The sequence below is a fragment of the Haliotis asinina genome, chromosome 2 (genome assembly GCF_037392515.1).
Source record: "Haliotis asinina isolate JCU_RB_2024 chromosome 2, JCU_Hal_asi_v2, whole genome shotgun sequence".
Classification (NCBI taxonomy): domain Eukaryota; kingdom Metazoa; phylum Mollusca; class Gastropoda; order Lepetellida; family Haliotidae; genus Haliotis; species Haliotis asinina.
In genome coordinates this window covers 92,106,506-92,123,240 of record NC_090281.1, presented here as the reverse complement: position 1 = coordinate 92,123,240, position 16,735 = coordinate 92,106,506, and the positions used below count along the sequence as shown (strand labels likewise).

The 16,735-nt window shown below is 39.5% G+C and overlaps 1 protein-coding gene across 1 annotated transcript; it reads left to right on the top strand.

Moving 5' to 3' along the window:
* The first annotated feature begins 261 nt into the window (after positions 1–261).
* Positions 262–14,866, top strand: LOC137272107 (uncharacterized). The gene is made up of 6 exons (XM_067804466.1): positions 262–303; positions 2,225–2,345; positions 11,530–11,729; positions 13,447–13,529; positions 14,747–14,811; positions 14,856–14,866. Exons 1-6 carry the CDS (start codon positions 262–264, stop codon positions 14,864–14,866), a joined length of 522 nt encoding a protein of 173 aa, XP_067660567.1.
* The last annotated feature ends 1,869 nt before the right edge of the window (positions 14,867–16,735 follow it).

Genomic DNA, 16,735 nt, shown 5'->3' with positions numbered 1-16,735 from the left:
TTCCAATCTTAGCATCATAAGAAAAAAAACAAAGATTTTCTCAATAATTTCTGGGAACACTGTAGCTGTAGGTAGATCACTTAGGGATTAGTTTCCTTGAAATATCAGTCTTCAGCCTGTATGCAATCAAAGTTATTCATCACACTGATAAACCTTGATGGCGCAAATTATTGAATGCACCGAACCTGCTTATTAATTTGTATGTGTTGAAGAAGAAGCATTTATAAAATCGCTCGAGGATGTCGGTAACTCACACTCTGGATGTCGGCTGAGTTACCGGCCGCCATGTTGGGATTACCTTTGGTAATCTGCTCAAAGATGATGTATTTCTCCGTTAACTCCTTGCCCATCACATGAGTGAAGATCCGGGTTAGAACTCAGTAGCCCATGCTTGTTGCAAGAGGCGAGAGGTCAGACTCGCTGACTGGGTTAACACATGTCATCGGTTCCCAAATATGCAGATGAATGCTCATGAAGCTAATCACTTGGTTGTGTGGTCCAGACTCGATTATTTACAGACCGACGCCACACAGTTGAAATATTGCTGTGTGCAGTGCAAGACTAATCTCATTTCCACATCTTGCCAATCGTGAGCACTGTTGCGTTGATGATTTTTGCAATTGGTTACCTAGGTACATACGCCTACGTTAGAGAAGTATATTAAAGATAAAATTTCAAAGCATTTAATTGCATGCAGTTGCTGAAATCCAATTTTGACTTTACGGAGCAATGGAAAGACATTTAAATTTATATTTTATGCGTGCTTCAATTATATGACTTAAAAATACTAGTATCCGTTTTAAAAAAATAAGAATGAAAAGAGATTGCTAATAATTGATCTTTAAAGCGTATGTCACTTATCTATCCGAAAATTAATAATATAATTAATACATCTAAACGTTTACACACATCCAATAGTTGTCTACCATAGTCGTTAATGATATTATCTTTATTACGTCTGTGGACAAGTTTGAAAGCTGCTCGGTTGATATATATGGAAGAACATTAATGCTGTCATTTGTTAGTTCTCCCTCTAGAGTTAGCGATGTGTACAAAGTTTTCAAAGAGGAGGAGGATGTGAGTGAGCGAGTAAGTGAAGTTTTGCTCAGCTTTTAGTACTATTTCAGCAAAAACATGGCGACGGACACCAGAAATGGACTTCACACATTGTAATCGTCTGGGGAATCGAAGCCGTGTCTTCAGCCTGACGGTGAACGCCTTAACCATTAGGCTACCCATCTGTGCAGAGGCTTAACAAAGAGGGTAATTGTGATGCTTTCCCGTAGCATATATAGGAACCGACTTTCGCTTTGTGTAAGTGAGCGAGTGAGTGAAGTTTTGGGCAGCTTTTAGCACTATTTCAGCAAATCATGGCGAGGGACACCAGAAATTTTCCCGTAGCATATTCAGGAATCGACTTTCGCGTTGTGTAAGTTCCATGGAGAATGAACCTGCATGGAGTGACTGCCAAACATGCCTACGGCTAACTCACGTTCGAAACGCTCAAAACATAAAAAGAAAGCCAGTCATTGTAATTCTGTATGCCATGTTTGATGTTTGTGTCTATAAATGCATTCCGTACGTGTGGCACTGTGTTAGCATTGACAGCCATACACCAATCAACTACGACGAGGAAAAAAATTGTTCCTCAAAAGAGGTGACAGCACGTCGTAAAGCTTCGAATACAGAAATACCCGCCATGATACAAATGACACGAGAGAATTCCGAACTTCCGTAACTTGTTCCTTTTACACGCGTACAAGACGCCACTGATCAGTTATTCAATCATTGAAAGGAAAGTCGATTGTAGATTAAGAATCTCACGCCAGTGTCTTTTAATATATCCTCTCAACCAAAACCTTCACCATAACCCTGGCCTCTAGCCTTTTGGATTTTAGCACTGCGATGATGACACCAAATCAATATTACCTTAGAGACTATCGGTAAACATAAGGCAGCCAATCTGGCTGAACGTGCCACCTCGAACTCCTGCACATCACCTTAACCGTGAAATCTCTACCATTTGACCATGGACATCGCGGGGTGGTTTCTGTGTAAATATTGCGTGTTTGTAATTTTGTCTTTTACACGTAAAATTTCGGCTTGTGATCATGTTAAGTTTTACCCACAAAAAGCACTGACTGATTCAATAAGTGCTGACAGTCTATTATCAGCAGAAACAGACACGGAACAACAACTGACATGTGCGCTTTCTTGTCAAAAGACTGTAGGGTGTTTGAGTTTCTTCTACAATGAGGGGTCCAACACTTGCCGCCTCCATTCTACTCTGTTTCGAGCTGCGGACTCCTCTCTTCAGCCCTCAGCAGGAGAGGCGTACTTCAGACGTAAGTTTTGTCATTTTGATAACATACACATTATACAGATAAGATAAAACACAAACCTCATTTACGTTTGTAAATTGTGGTGTATATAAAGCATGTCTGTCAAAAGATATGTTAAATACGTTTGTTTGACGCTCTTAGTTATACGGTGGCCATGGATTTATGAACATATGCACTGATGTACGTCAGTTTGCCTCCATGTCATTGTTTTAAGCCGGATCTCAGGGTTATATGCATAAATCGCGTACCAAGTCAACTTCACTCCGTTTGGGTCAGAAACGCACCGATGAATTGCAAATTTTATCATTGTACACTATTGCCACATAAATATAAATAGTACCGATGTTTACCATTTACTAAAACCCAGCAACCTTCTTAAAACATTATTTGAACATATTACGGACTCCACCAAAACAGGTGTTTAAGAAACTATCATCATTGAAAATGGAAAAGTTGTTATCTGTCGCGGCGGGGTGAAAACGCAGAAACGGAACAGCCAGTAATGGCGGGGGACATCTGAAAATCTATTCCGGGAGACCTGTCGGTTCCTCGTCTGTCGTAGTGACATAGTTACGACTTAAAGGGATGACACGTGGTGCCACAGTTGCCTGTAACAAACCATCCCGAGACCAGTAACCTTGTTCAATGACGTTAGCTACCTTGGCTAAGTTTCAGTCGTGATATTGTTAAGGGATTCCTTAACTAACACTCTACATCATAAAACAGTTGTGTTTGATCTGGCAACATCTCCTCTGAAAATACCTCATATCATTTCAGTGGGGTTGATAGGATGGAAGTCGCAGAATATCGTGACCCTTACGTTTTATGTAACTGTCAACTCTGTGGAAAGGTTCAACTTTGTGGGTTTCCTTTGAAAGCCGTGCGATCTGAAATTTGTCGAACCATGATATCATATCAACTTTTCGACTGTTCAGTGTCGGGCCTTTACAGTCAGGGCCCTGCACGCTGTGGTATGGGACACTGTCCATTATGATAAAAGACGTCCCTGGTAGAGCTGGCACCAACTTGTTCTTATCCCAATCGAGGAAAACCGCACCACCCATCTCGGTATTGTAGTCTCTGTTATCTGTGGACTCTGCTGTGAATACCAAGTCGAAGCATGGGAGAATTCTTTGCTGGAGCAACCAGCATGGAGAATGATTAGTCTTTCCCTTTTCCCTAGAGGCAGCTTTCTACGTGACCCCTTATCACCCCCATCGGGTAGCCACTGACTGCTAGCAGTGAGCGTGGCATTGACCCAGGTCTCGTCCAAGTAAATGGCTCGAACCCTTCCTCGCGCTTCTTCTTTATTACCCTGAGAAAATTATTTCTCAAGCGACCGATATCAGGGCGTTCACAGTATACTGACCTATTCTCCCCCGAAATTTTCTTATAACGATACCTGAACGAGTTTAAGAGTCACTAGAGTTTGTACTTTGATACTCTGAGGTTATGTTCTTGATTCAAATGCTTTTATTAAAATTTTCAGCGACATGTATTTGTTTCCACAATAGAGCTTGTTGATAGACTGCCTTACAAGGTTCTTTCGAAAGTTTTCCAAATGTTTTAATTTGTGTGATTTTGACACGACCTCTGCCTGCTTTGCATCACACTCACAACATTTGACAGTACCCTTGCTGATACACTTAAAGCTTTTGTATGCCCGTTTACGGGATAATTATTTATTAATGGCATAACTTGGTTTGACCCTTTCGGCTTCAGCACGAAATAATCGTACACTTTAATCACTAACTGTTTCACGTCAGCATTTGACGAGATAGTGGCTGTCCCGTTTCTGCAGTTTCACCCCGTCTCGACAGATAACAACTTATGCTTTTTCAGTGATGATAGTTTCTTAAACAAATGTTTGGTGGAGTTGGGAAAATGTTCAAATATCAGAACGCTGTTGAGTATTAGTAAATGATAAACTCCTTTCCAGCTGTCTGGGGTCCGCATCTTGGTGCAATAACTAGTCCAGAAATTTTAGACTAATTCATTTACCTGGATAGATAATTATTAATCAGTATGATTGATACATCTGAGCACTTGTGTATTGCAACACCATGCTCTTTATAATCCGTGTAAACACGTCCACAGCGTGCTCTGTCGCACAGTGAGCTTTGACAAACGGAAACCTGGAAATCGTGGAAATCTCAAAAACGAGGTTTTGCCGCAGAAAAACTTTGGTGATTTGGTACAGAACTGACATTAAATCAATGTCATTATGCGTTACAGAACTACACCAAATAAGCGCAAACAACACATAACAAGTATAACCAGTGAGCCAGAGGCATTGTGAATCATTTTACGACCTCATCAAATGAGCAATCTGTGACACCTTAGTTAAGGTCATGCTGCCTGCACTTCGCCATAAAATATTGAAATATGTTATTAAAGTTTAAAATTAAAATTTATTTGTAAATAGCATTTTCTTATGAAGCACGGGCTTGGAATTCAGTGTAACCAGAGTTGTTTGTGATGTCTATTTTCGTTTTCACACGAGCAAATTTGGATCGGCTGAAAGGAAGGTCATTGTCTGAGAAATGTGAAGCTGTGTCTGATCCATCATCACACTATACTCGTGACATCCGGGTTAGATTAAGTCAACAGTAACCCATGCTTGTCGTAAGAGGCAACTATCGGGTGGTCAGGTTGAAACATGCCACCGTATCCCATTTGCGTTGACTGATGCTCAGTAACCAATCAGTCCTTTTTATACTGACAAAAGCGGTCCCTTCGCGCTAAAGACCCGGGCTCGCTTCCTTTCACGGATGCATGAAATGTGTGTGAGGCCCCTTCCTGGTGACTCGCGCCGTGATAAACGTCGTAACTCCATCACATTTCTCGTATTTCTACCCTATCTTGACATGTCTTGTCAATCATAGGTTTCATCAGTTAATATGGAGTTGAGGTGTGGTAAGGTGAGGTGAAATGGAGTTTAACGCCCTGTTTTTATATTGTTGCACGTGTTTGTGTGTGTTTACGTGCGTGTGTCTTACTGTGTCTGTGTATGTGCTTGTGTGTAGGTTTTCGGCTGTTTGTACTATTCAGGGCTAATGCTGATATTCCACTGACCCCGAGCATAGTAGTTTCTTTTAATCCTCTAATACCAAAGCAGGGTAACAACAACTACCAAGGTTTCTCTTTTCCGGTATGACATGACAGGGTTTCGAACAACCCACACCAGACAAACGTTCTAATCTAATCAGGCCTTGAACAAACCAGGCAATGTAATGCATTTCAGTGCAAACACACAAACTGACATTCAGTTCTTATGAAGTTGTTCTTTACCCACTTCTACATAATCCGCGATATTTTCAAGAACAAATGACCATATCCAATATAATGCGAATGTTTAGGGGAAACGAATATACTTTAGGGTGTTTCTGTAGGTAATTTAAGATGTTCTGGGTGTTTTTCCTGATATTTCATTTGACTGAGAGTTGTTACCTTGAATAATTTGCCGTGACAAAAGGTATAAGAAATCGCCTCAGAACCAGCAAAATACAACAGTGAGAAGTCTGATATTTGTATTCGGCAAAACAACCAGCAAGATACAATGTACAATGCAACCGAGTCATGGGTCACAAATATAATGTCAACTCACCGAAGTCATGGTGTGAGAGTGAGAAAGAGTTTTACTGAATGTAACACAGCGAGCGGTCAGGCAGCGGTAATGTAGGTCAATTGTTGATGGAGGCAGGCAGATTTATATACTCCAGTTAATCTCTGTGTGTCCTGTGTCGTCAACACGACAACCAGCCTTTATATACAAAGTCAATGATTCAAGAATTTTCGAGCACTTCGCGACCATCGCCATCAACGTAGAATCTTCTAGCAGTCGCCCGGAAGTAGGCATAACTAATCAAAATACTTAGTCAAGAGGAGGTAACTCTAAAGCGCTATCTTAAAGCCTGCTACCAAATTCGAAAAGTACTGAACATACGAAATGTGACCCATATTCATTATCACCCAAATAATAATTAGTGCTTAATCAGTAACACAATTTACAGAAAATACACTCTCGTAACACAGTTATTTTGAACATGCTGCTAATAGAACAGCGGACCTAACGACACTGACATGAGCCAAATTTACACCGGAGCGTAGTGTATGTGGTACTCTCAGTGGCTATGTGAAAAGTCTTTTTTGCGTCGAAATAATGACAAAAAGATACGTTATGGGGGTAAAACTACATGAAAAATTATAGAGGGACAAAATGCTGGACACAGATTCCCCAACGTAGCCTGACTGGGAGAGCAATCATGCTACCTAGTTTTCGAGGTTCATTTCCTTTGAACCCTTCAAATTGTTGATACGTGTGCGAACGTTTTCGAGCCGATCTAGGTCATGTGAACTTTTGCCGGAACTACCGGGCTTTCTCAGGATACCCCTCCAGTTTGATGTAAACAAGGGATAGTCTACAAAATTGCTGTAAAAGATTTGTAGGTGTAATGGCTGCTGGTGAATGTGGCAGATTCCCAAATTATGGAGAAACATTTACTAGATGCATTAGTTATTGGTTATTATTACTACACATGATAGATAACAGATTTCCAAAAGGCGTATAATACGATATTTCGTTTAGATATACAAAGAGAGTTAACAGGGTGTCATTTATTAGAGAATCACTATTTAAACTTGGTCTCGAATACGCATGGATATATCAAGAAGTTGGCCATTGTCAGTTATTTCTACACGAGGTAAAGATGACACTAAAAGGTGTTTCTATACAAGAATAGCACTCATTTATAACTGAGAGTACTAGATACGACACATATTCTTTATATAAACACAATATGTTCCCAGAAAAATATGTAACAACTTTCGGCTTTGAGACAATACTTAGCTTTACCAAGACCTGGAGGCGCCCAATTGCAGGTAGATATCGGTCGTAAAAATCATATACCTAAAGAAGACATATTAGGACTAAAACTTTGAAAAGATGATGAATTTTAAGTTATTTTGAAAGGTACAGTGTATAATGAAATTAGAAAACAATATATTCTACAAAAATACATTAAGGATTGTAATCCTGTAATGTTTTGCACAATGCCTGATAATAATATCGAAACTGTGTGGAACATAAGGGGTTTTTTTTGTAAACAGGTCATTTCTATTTGATACGAAAAGATGAAAAGAAATGTAATCATACATGCCAAATATTTGAAATTTCCATTGCCCAAGTAAATATGTATGATATTATGTTTATTTGTACATGGGTCTGAGGCCGTGAATACAATAAACTGAATCGATTTGAATTGAAGTTAAACTAAGAAAGTTATTATTTCTTATCCTAATAATCAAGACGGAGATATTAATCGGTAAAATAATTTCAATCGGTTGATCAATTTAAGGATACGCCCTTGTGCTGCCAATTGCCAATTGAGCAGCAGATATCTCAACCCATTGCCAACGCAAGGCAATGGTGGTGATGATGAAGATCTATTTTAATGTGGAATGACGCTGTTGCTGAGACAAGTCCTAGAAAAGGAAATGATGTTTCCACCTCAGCAGCAGCCAGTGAAGTAAAAAAATTTGGGAATCAAGTAAATAATTCTGATAATTTTAAATACTAAATAGTTTAATATATCACAGCAAATTATACAATAACCCTTTAAAGCACCTGCATAAAGTTATATATTCCTACATTTGTAGAATTATTGATTAAATATTACTTTTAATTATATTTTATATATATATATATATAGTTACGAGTGTGTATTTCCTCTATATTTATGTTATTAAACCGGTAATAATTATTATTGGGTCGCAACATTTCGTGTTTTGAATATTAAATATGATGGATCACATTTCGTTTTAATATCTTGTGAACACATTTTTTAGCATTCAGGTTTTCCGGAATTTATTGGTTCCTAGTTTTCGATGTTTACTTCCGGGATACTGTTTCGAGACCATTCTACAGTGTTTACGATGTTCGTTTGTGCCCGAACTTTCGGGAAATGACTTTGTAAATATATATAAAGGCTGGTTGCCGTGCGGAGGGACACTCACACTCATTTACATCTCTGCCACGCTTTATCATCAAAACCCGTCAACGCCAGACCTACATTATCTGCTGTCGCACCGATCACTGACATTCTGCCATAGTTGATTCTCTCTCACACCAAGACTTTGGGAAGTTTGTTATATTGTATTCTGTGACCCACTGACTTATATTTTGTCTCTCTTGAAATGTATCTGAAATTTACATTGTGATATGGACTTGTGACTTTGTATACCTTGCTCTCGTTACATAACAATATATTATTTGAACGTAAACAACTTGTCTTTGTTCTATTTTGCCGGTTCACAAGGGAATTTCTTACATTATTGTCACGGTAAATTCTTAACCGTAACAATATATATATATATATATATATATATATATATATATATATATATATATATATATATATATATATATATATATATATTTATTTATTATATTTCATATTATTTTATTGTTTAAAGCATTTTGCACCTTTTTATAGGGAATTATGAAGTAAAGAAAATTGGCCATACCTGGAAAAGGAAATGATGTTTCCACCTTAGCAACAGCTAGTGAACTGAGGTGAGAAACATGTGGCCAAAGGAAGTAAGGGCAGATCGCACAATAGCCAATAGGAACATAGGTAGCACAGCAAAGGAAGTCTTTGATGTGTCCTATTAATAGAAAAGGGAAACTCCTAAAGGGTGGGTTACCTGGCTAAGAATAGAAAGGAAGTGAAGGGAAATCCTTGTTGACAAGGCTCCAGAAACAGAAGAAAAAAGTGAAGATGTGCAGAGGTGGGATTCAACTTCACATCAATATGGAGCAAATGAACATTGAACAGATAATGGTGTCTATGGAATATGTGATGAATGATGTTTATGAATTATGTGATGAATTACAGCATTAATAAAACACTGCTACAAAGTGTTAAAGAGACTCCCATCTTTGGGTAGTAGTTGTCTCATGAAACATGAGGGTTGAAATCAGGTGGGCAGACATTGTTAATGCATAGTATCACCTCCACACTGCGTCGCTGGAGGTTGTTGGTATGATATCAAACACTGGGTTGTATCTTCCTCATGCGTTTATTTACATTCTGTGGCATACAAGTGAAATACTGTTGAGAGAGCAGCGATAAACAAATTAAACAGATAATGTTATAGAGATGAACAGGGAATGAATGTATGCTGGATTAGATTGGGACAGGTGCGTTGTTAAATACATACGCTATCGTCTCTGGTACACCAGTGGTGTAAATAGCTTTCAACTGAGCACACGTTATAAAGTTAGGATAATCTAATATGTATTAGTATAAGAATAGTTTAAAAATTATAGCAAAGAAAAAGAGTGTAAAGTGTTATGTTATGACGATAAACACTGCCGATTGTCATTCTTCATATCCACAGAAAAAAAACTATGTCTGTTGCAGTAGACGGGGGCGATACACGCAATAAAAGGGTTGGTGTAACATCTCAATTAACAATGTCTGTAGCGAGTGTGACCTGCGGAAGACAACAGATGATTGAAAACTTGATAGGGGATGTTGTTTCAAATGCTTATACCAAATGAGCTTGCTTTGCCGTCTGATTTCTAACATTAAACTCAAACTAACATATGATAGTAATTACAGTCGTTTTTTTTATTGTGTGGAATTACGGGACCAGCTATTCAGAAGGTTGTTTCAGACTACAAAATAGACTAGACGACAAAAACGTATAGGTCCAGTTTCATGATCCGTTAAACGAAACAACACAAGATCTTGGGTTAGAGGTGAAGAATTTTACGGATGACTATTCAGTGACATTTTGAACGATTTATGACAATACGTGACTTCAGTAGCTGAACATTCGTGGGTTCGAAAATTTCCTGTTCAAATATCGCAGGAAAGCATTTTCGAACGCACCAATATTCAACTACTGCTCAGTGATGGATTTTGTTGATAAAGTCTAATAAGAGATTATGTGCACTAATATGTCCCTCTTTTGCCTAATTCCTTTCTGCAGTTTATCGCGACATAGTGCTACCATCATTTACGAATGCAGATACATTTGATAGCAAAGTAATCTTTTCTGCAGGTACATTTGTGCAAATTAATGAAAAAAATAAAACATGCGTGAGTGTTAGACACTGAAATGCAAACATCCAAAGTGTGCATTGAGCATCAACATGCAAACAGTGCTTGACGAACTTAAAATCAACTCGACAAAGGTGCATTGAAGGAAACTTCGCACACACGAATTTCGTAAGAAATTATGACAATGAATACTAAAAACATGTCTGTGTTCAGTTTCTTTTGCGTATTTGGCATAGATTTAGGATCCAACAAGAGGTACCTAGAAAATATCCAACCAAAACTAACAACGACCTCAAGTGCAATAGAAATCGATTGAAATCGATTAGCAGGATTCTCTCAACGCATCCATTTAAATCTGTATTATTTTCTTTCAATCATTCCAAAAGAAATAGCAATATGGAATGAAAAATCAATTTCCCCTACTTGACAAGATAAGACATACTCACCAATTGTATTCAAACTAAATCGATAAAGTGCCATTAAACGCAATGATGGTATTGAACGTCAGAAGGAAATTCAATGATTTACATTTGGCTGTCTGGTCTGTTCCAATGTGGGCCTTCAAAATCAACACGGGGGTGAGGAAGGGGGATCGGAGATCGGGTAGGCTGTTCGCTTAAGAGCCTCCGCTTGTCACACCGAAAGACCTGGTTCTATTCCTTACATTGGTGTTTCAAGTGTATGTGAGAACAGGTTGCGTGATGACTCTTACCATGATATTGGTTGAATTCAGTTACAAACTTCGTGAAACGCGTTCGTAAATGGATATTATGTCGTATTTCAAACCAGCTTATGTGGGAATGACACAGCTGGCAAACCTTTGCCAAACATGCCTCCTTGTCTTACCTAAAACATAACTATATGACTGGCTGAGCCACCCAATGTATCCCACTTACATGCCATTAACATTTTCTGTATTGCAAGCTGGAAATGCCGAACTATGTGAATTCTTTTGTTACTCCGTGTTAGTAGTGTTTGGGGTGTTGCTGAACTCCGATACTCCTTATCATGTTCCATTTTCCGTGGCGATATGTACAGAAATCATAACAGAAATCATACACCAAACATTAAAGTTCTCAAAAAATTGCACTCGCAAAGTTCTCTTTTTGCCCTGACAGCACGATGTCCTCCTCTGAATCCAAGTCCTGTGCCCTTCAGCTCAATACAGACTTCCGTCGTAAACGGCTCCGAGACAGCGAACGTGGTGTGCAACGACGGTTACAAGTTGACAAGCGATCCTGGGCCATTACTGTGTGATGATGAGGGTTTCTGGCCAACAATTACGGGCAACTGTGAAAAGACTCACTGGACTAATCAGGTAAAAGGATTTGTGTCTAACTGTTACTCAGAGAGTACCCTGCAACACCGTGACTCTATCCTCCTTGAATACATATGGTCGTGCTGCGTTGTAGTCGATACGTGTGGCAGTATGTTATTCTGTGTCAGGATTAAATGAGTCCCCTAAATTTCACTGAAAAGGGATACTCTCCAAGGGTAGAATCGGTTAGGATGGCTGGCACTGCATCTGAAATCCTTTGATTACAGTACTGAAACCCTTTAAAGAGGTATGATCGTAGAACTGATATCCATCAGAAAAGTTTGTTTCTAAACCTGATGCTCTTTAGGAAGTTTCTTTGAGAGGCATTTAGAAATTTCAGAAGTAAGGAAGGATGACAGTATATGGATGAACAACTTGCACTCATAGGAATGAAGAAGTTGTTCATCCATATATTTTCATCCTTGCATTTAGAAAGGTATGATCCTAGAATTGATATCCGTAAGAGTGGCCTCATACTAGTACTGATGTCCTTTAATGTGGTCTGACACAACCTGATACCTTTTAGAGAGGTCTGATCCTAGAACTGATATCCTTAAGGAGCGGCCTGATACTAGCACTGGTATCCTTTAGAGTGATCTTATATTAGAACTGAAATCCTTTAGAGACATCTGATTCTCGAACTAATATCCTTTAGAGAGGCCTAATCAGTTTGTCGGTATCATCTGGTGATGCACGGGAGATGGTATGATTTCTCCAAATTATCGTTCACATGATCATGGTTCTCACGTCATGGAATAGTTGAATAGTGCAATATTTTGTCACTATCGTTTGTGTACTGATTTCCATTAGAACACTGCGAACTGAAAACACCCGTCACGAGGTACTGAACGTCCCTAGCATTAAATACTGAACTGTGGATCATGAACTTAAACATGACCCGACCTATTAAAAAACTGGTCAGTGGCATTACAATGCAACAAACAGCATAATGCACGGTGTATTGTTCACAATATCTACTAAAGTATTTTCCAAGTAGCTACACTTTCGCACTTTACATTGCGAGCTCGACATAATTGTTAAAAAAGAATGCTGCCCACAGCCAGATTAAGTACTGTTATGGTGGATACTAAGGATTCATTCTGCCCCCATCATTCAAGGTATATCAAATCAATAGCATGACATTATGCTTTTATATCGCCTGCTCTTCAACGACACACATTCTGCCCCAGGTCATGATACTCATGTGCTATTAAACAGCGAGATAAAAGACAATATACAATGGAAATCGAATTCAACCATTGGGCACTGCACTTAAGAACATTTCAGCTATTTGGTGGCTGTCTGTAAATAATGGAGTCAGTGATCAACAGCATAAACATTGATCTGCACATCTGGGATACGATGACATGTGTCAACTAATCAGCAAACCTGACCACCCAATCCCGTTTGCCGCCTCTTGCGACAGACCGGACTGGTCTCCGGGGAACGCATTTGATCACACAGTTATGAAAGGTTCTAGAGATGTTGAAAGCTAACCTGCATCTGCAAACTGCTATATCTCAAATTTCTTAAAGTAATTAAGTATCATTTCCATACCAGTAAGAAAACTGGTATCAGTGCACGGGAATCCATCTCACATGATAACAGGTGTTCGCAATGATGATTCTATCACAAACTATGCAAAGCCAGTTCTTTTGTGAACCTGTTGATGTGAATACCGCGGGTATCAGTATTCCTTGTTTAAATAAACTTTCAGGTTTCACCGTTCACGGTCTCTATTCCCAGCAACATGTACGTTGGGGCCAGCATCTACTTCACCGCCCGTCTGACGGGATCCATGTAAGTATAACCATCCCTTGTGGCTTTTGAATCTTTCTGTATTTGTCAAGGAGGAAATCCGTGTGCAGTGTGTCGGACACACGACTTGAAACACAGAATATAAAATGCCAAACCAAATTCTTCTTTTCACTACGAAATGTACGACGTAAACAAAGATACAAAAATGCGAAGATTAAATGCTACTGACCGAAAAATCTCCAGGCCGTTTGGAAGCAGGGAATTCAAGTCGCCAACGTCCACGACAGCAACATATCTTGACTACGACTTCGACATAGCCGCTTCAATTCGTACCAGGATCGTCCTTGAAGTGGAAGACCAAGGGTAACCACTCCTACTGAGGGTCGGTTCATCCGGGTATTTCAAATACGTCACCGATTTGCCTCAGCAAGTGACACTGCAGAACAACTGCCTTGTCTTCGAAGAATTTCCGACCAAATATTGGGGATTCGAGCATATCGACCAAGCGTTGGACGTGATTCATCGACTTATGCACACTTAAATACGTTTACTAGATTTCCTTACTTTTGGAATTTGCGCTTACTTTTTTGAAGAGTGTAATACTGGCAAACCATCTGAACTCTGATGGAGTTTAACGTGCACTCCAGTCGCTCACAAAAGAAAACATATGTTTGAAATTAACTGTTTTTAAAACGGAGGACCACCACGCCCATGTGTTCCTCGGTGCCACGTCTGAGATCTGCACCCGGGAGGTCTTTCTCACACATAAAGTGAGTGAGAGAGTTTGGTTTTACGCCGATTTTAGCAATATTCCAGAATATCACGGCGGGGTAAACCAGACTTTGCACACAGTGCCAATGTGGGGAATTGAATCCGGATTTCCGCCATGAGGAGTGAACGTTTTAACCACTAAGTTACCACCGCCCCTCACACTGACAAGCCGTCATATGTAAGGAATGTTTATGTAAAACAGACTGCACACCACGAACGTATGGATCTATGGCGTCCTAGACTTGACATTGCCGCGTTGTTTTGACACGTTTTAGATGGGACGTCAATGGGACAACGCGACGTAATTTGACTTTTTATCCCTTTTATCTTAGTCTCATTGGTAACCTTTCACAGAATAAAATATGGAACTAAAATATCTTGAAAAAAAGCAAGTTTTGACACTCTTCACGACAACGCGACAATGTTCCTTCCAGGTTTCCAGGTCTTGAGAGAAATGTGATGATTTAGGCATATGTTTCTTTTTGCAGTTTCACTTTTAACATGTACTATAGTAATAACGACGTCGCACTTCAAATGAGAGCTCTGGTCAGCGGTACCGTAATGTGGTACACGAGAGAGGGTGGCGTCTGGGATCAGGTTGGAACTGATGCGACTCGTGACCCATTCACCCCTGTCAACAGGACAGCCAGCTGCCTAGTGGAGACGAGGGAAGACAAAATACAGGTAAAGCCGAAGGTGTAGATCTTAAAACGCCTTAAACGTTGTGCGTTCTGAGACGGGGATTCCGATGTGCATAAATAACAATATTAATAACAAAGGAAACTGTTGGAAATGGAAGCATGAGGTCTTATCCATTTTTTATTTATTTCAGTAGGTAGCAATTTGAAAACAGGCACTGTGAACACTGTAGAGAAATATAATATGTGAATACCAGAGAAAAGTTTTATACATATATACTTGAGAAAGTACTACAATTCAAATGTAAAACTCTCCCTCCCCCTCTCTCTTTCTTTCTCTCTCTCTCTCTCTCTCTCACTCACTATATTATGTATATGCAGATACATACATACACACACACAAACAATTTTCAATACAAGCATGTAGAGTTCTGGACTAAGTAATATCGTCTGTCTGTTTATGTCTGAATGCAGGTATCTGTGGATGGAGCCGAATACTTCAGCATGCCGTATTTCAGCAACGTGACGGAGATCGATAGCGTGTCATTTCTGAGTAGCATCGATATCGTTGAAGTTGACATACGTGTGTGACTGGGTGACGGGCTGTTGGTGCGGAGACAACGTTCTTGAAGAAACAACCCAGGGAGAGGGGAGGCCACACTCAAGACTTGACATAAAACTGTACATTTTTATACATATTTACATTTCGTACACAGGAAAATATTTTGTTCGACGCAGTTATTTTCATTTATAGCCAAATGAAAGTACATTATTGGCACTTGATTAATATCTCCTCGGAGATCTCATGTTTACCATTGTTTGCGGCAATGAATTCACTGCTTCTCACGTTTTTGTCATCATTTACAGAGCCACGATGCTCGATAAAGTGCACAGAACGTTTTTTAATCACTCCTGTATTTTGCCCACGGCATGGTATCTAGTGAATACTACATTGAAAACTGAAAACTGATACACCTTAAATTGAAAAAGTGTATCCAAGGAAAATTTAGTTCTAACCTTTGAAGTCTTGGACTAGCCTCTAAATTAAGCTGATTCTTCTTGCAATCGAAATTTTGCGTGTAACATCATTCAATAAGTCAATAAAACTCTTCTTTAGTTATAAAAGAAAGACATAGTGTCACTGATATAGAACCTCGATTATGTTATCGCTATATATTATATTTATACATTATGATAGAAATCTGGAGCTTGTCCCCATGTTGAACACCAAACGGTTGTACACAGTGTCTTCAAAGAAGTCTGTTGTGTTGAGATGCTTAGTGGGCATGTTATTTGATGATCACATCAACCGCCACAACAATACAACCTACTTTATATTCTAAATGGTGTGTTACATCGCATATTCCGTCACGTCCTCCATATGGTCCGTCATCGTGCCCTGCGTTAAGTCCTACAACAATTCCTGTAACACGTCCTTCAACCCATCCTTCATTACATCCTGCATTATGTCCTGCATCACGTCCATCTGGTCCTACATAACGTCTTTCATCCGATCATGCATCACGACCTTCATCTGGTACGGCATCACGTCCTTCTTCTAGTCCTGTGTCACGTCCTTCACCTGGTCCTGCACCAGGTCTTTCATCTGGTCTTGCATCACATCCCTGCTACACGTCCTTCATCTGATCCTCCCGCATCTTGTCTTGCATCACAGGCTTCATTTGGTCCTGCATCACATCCTTCAATCGTCTGGCCCTGCATTACGTATGACTACGTATGTGGCACTTCACCACGTCCATATTCTGATCCTTCATAACATCATTCATCTGGTTCTGTATCACATCCTTGATTCATCTGGTCCCGCCACACGTCCTGCTA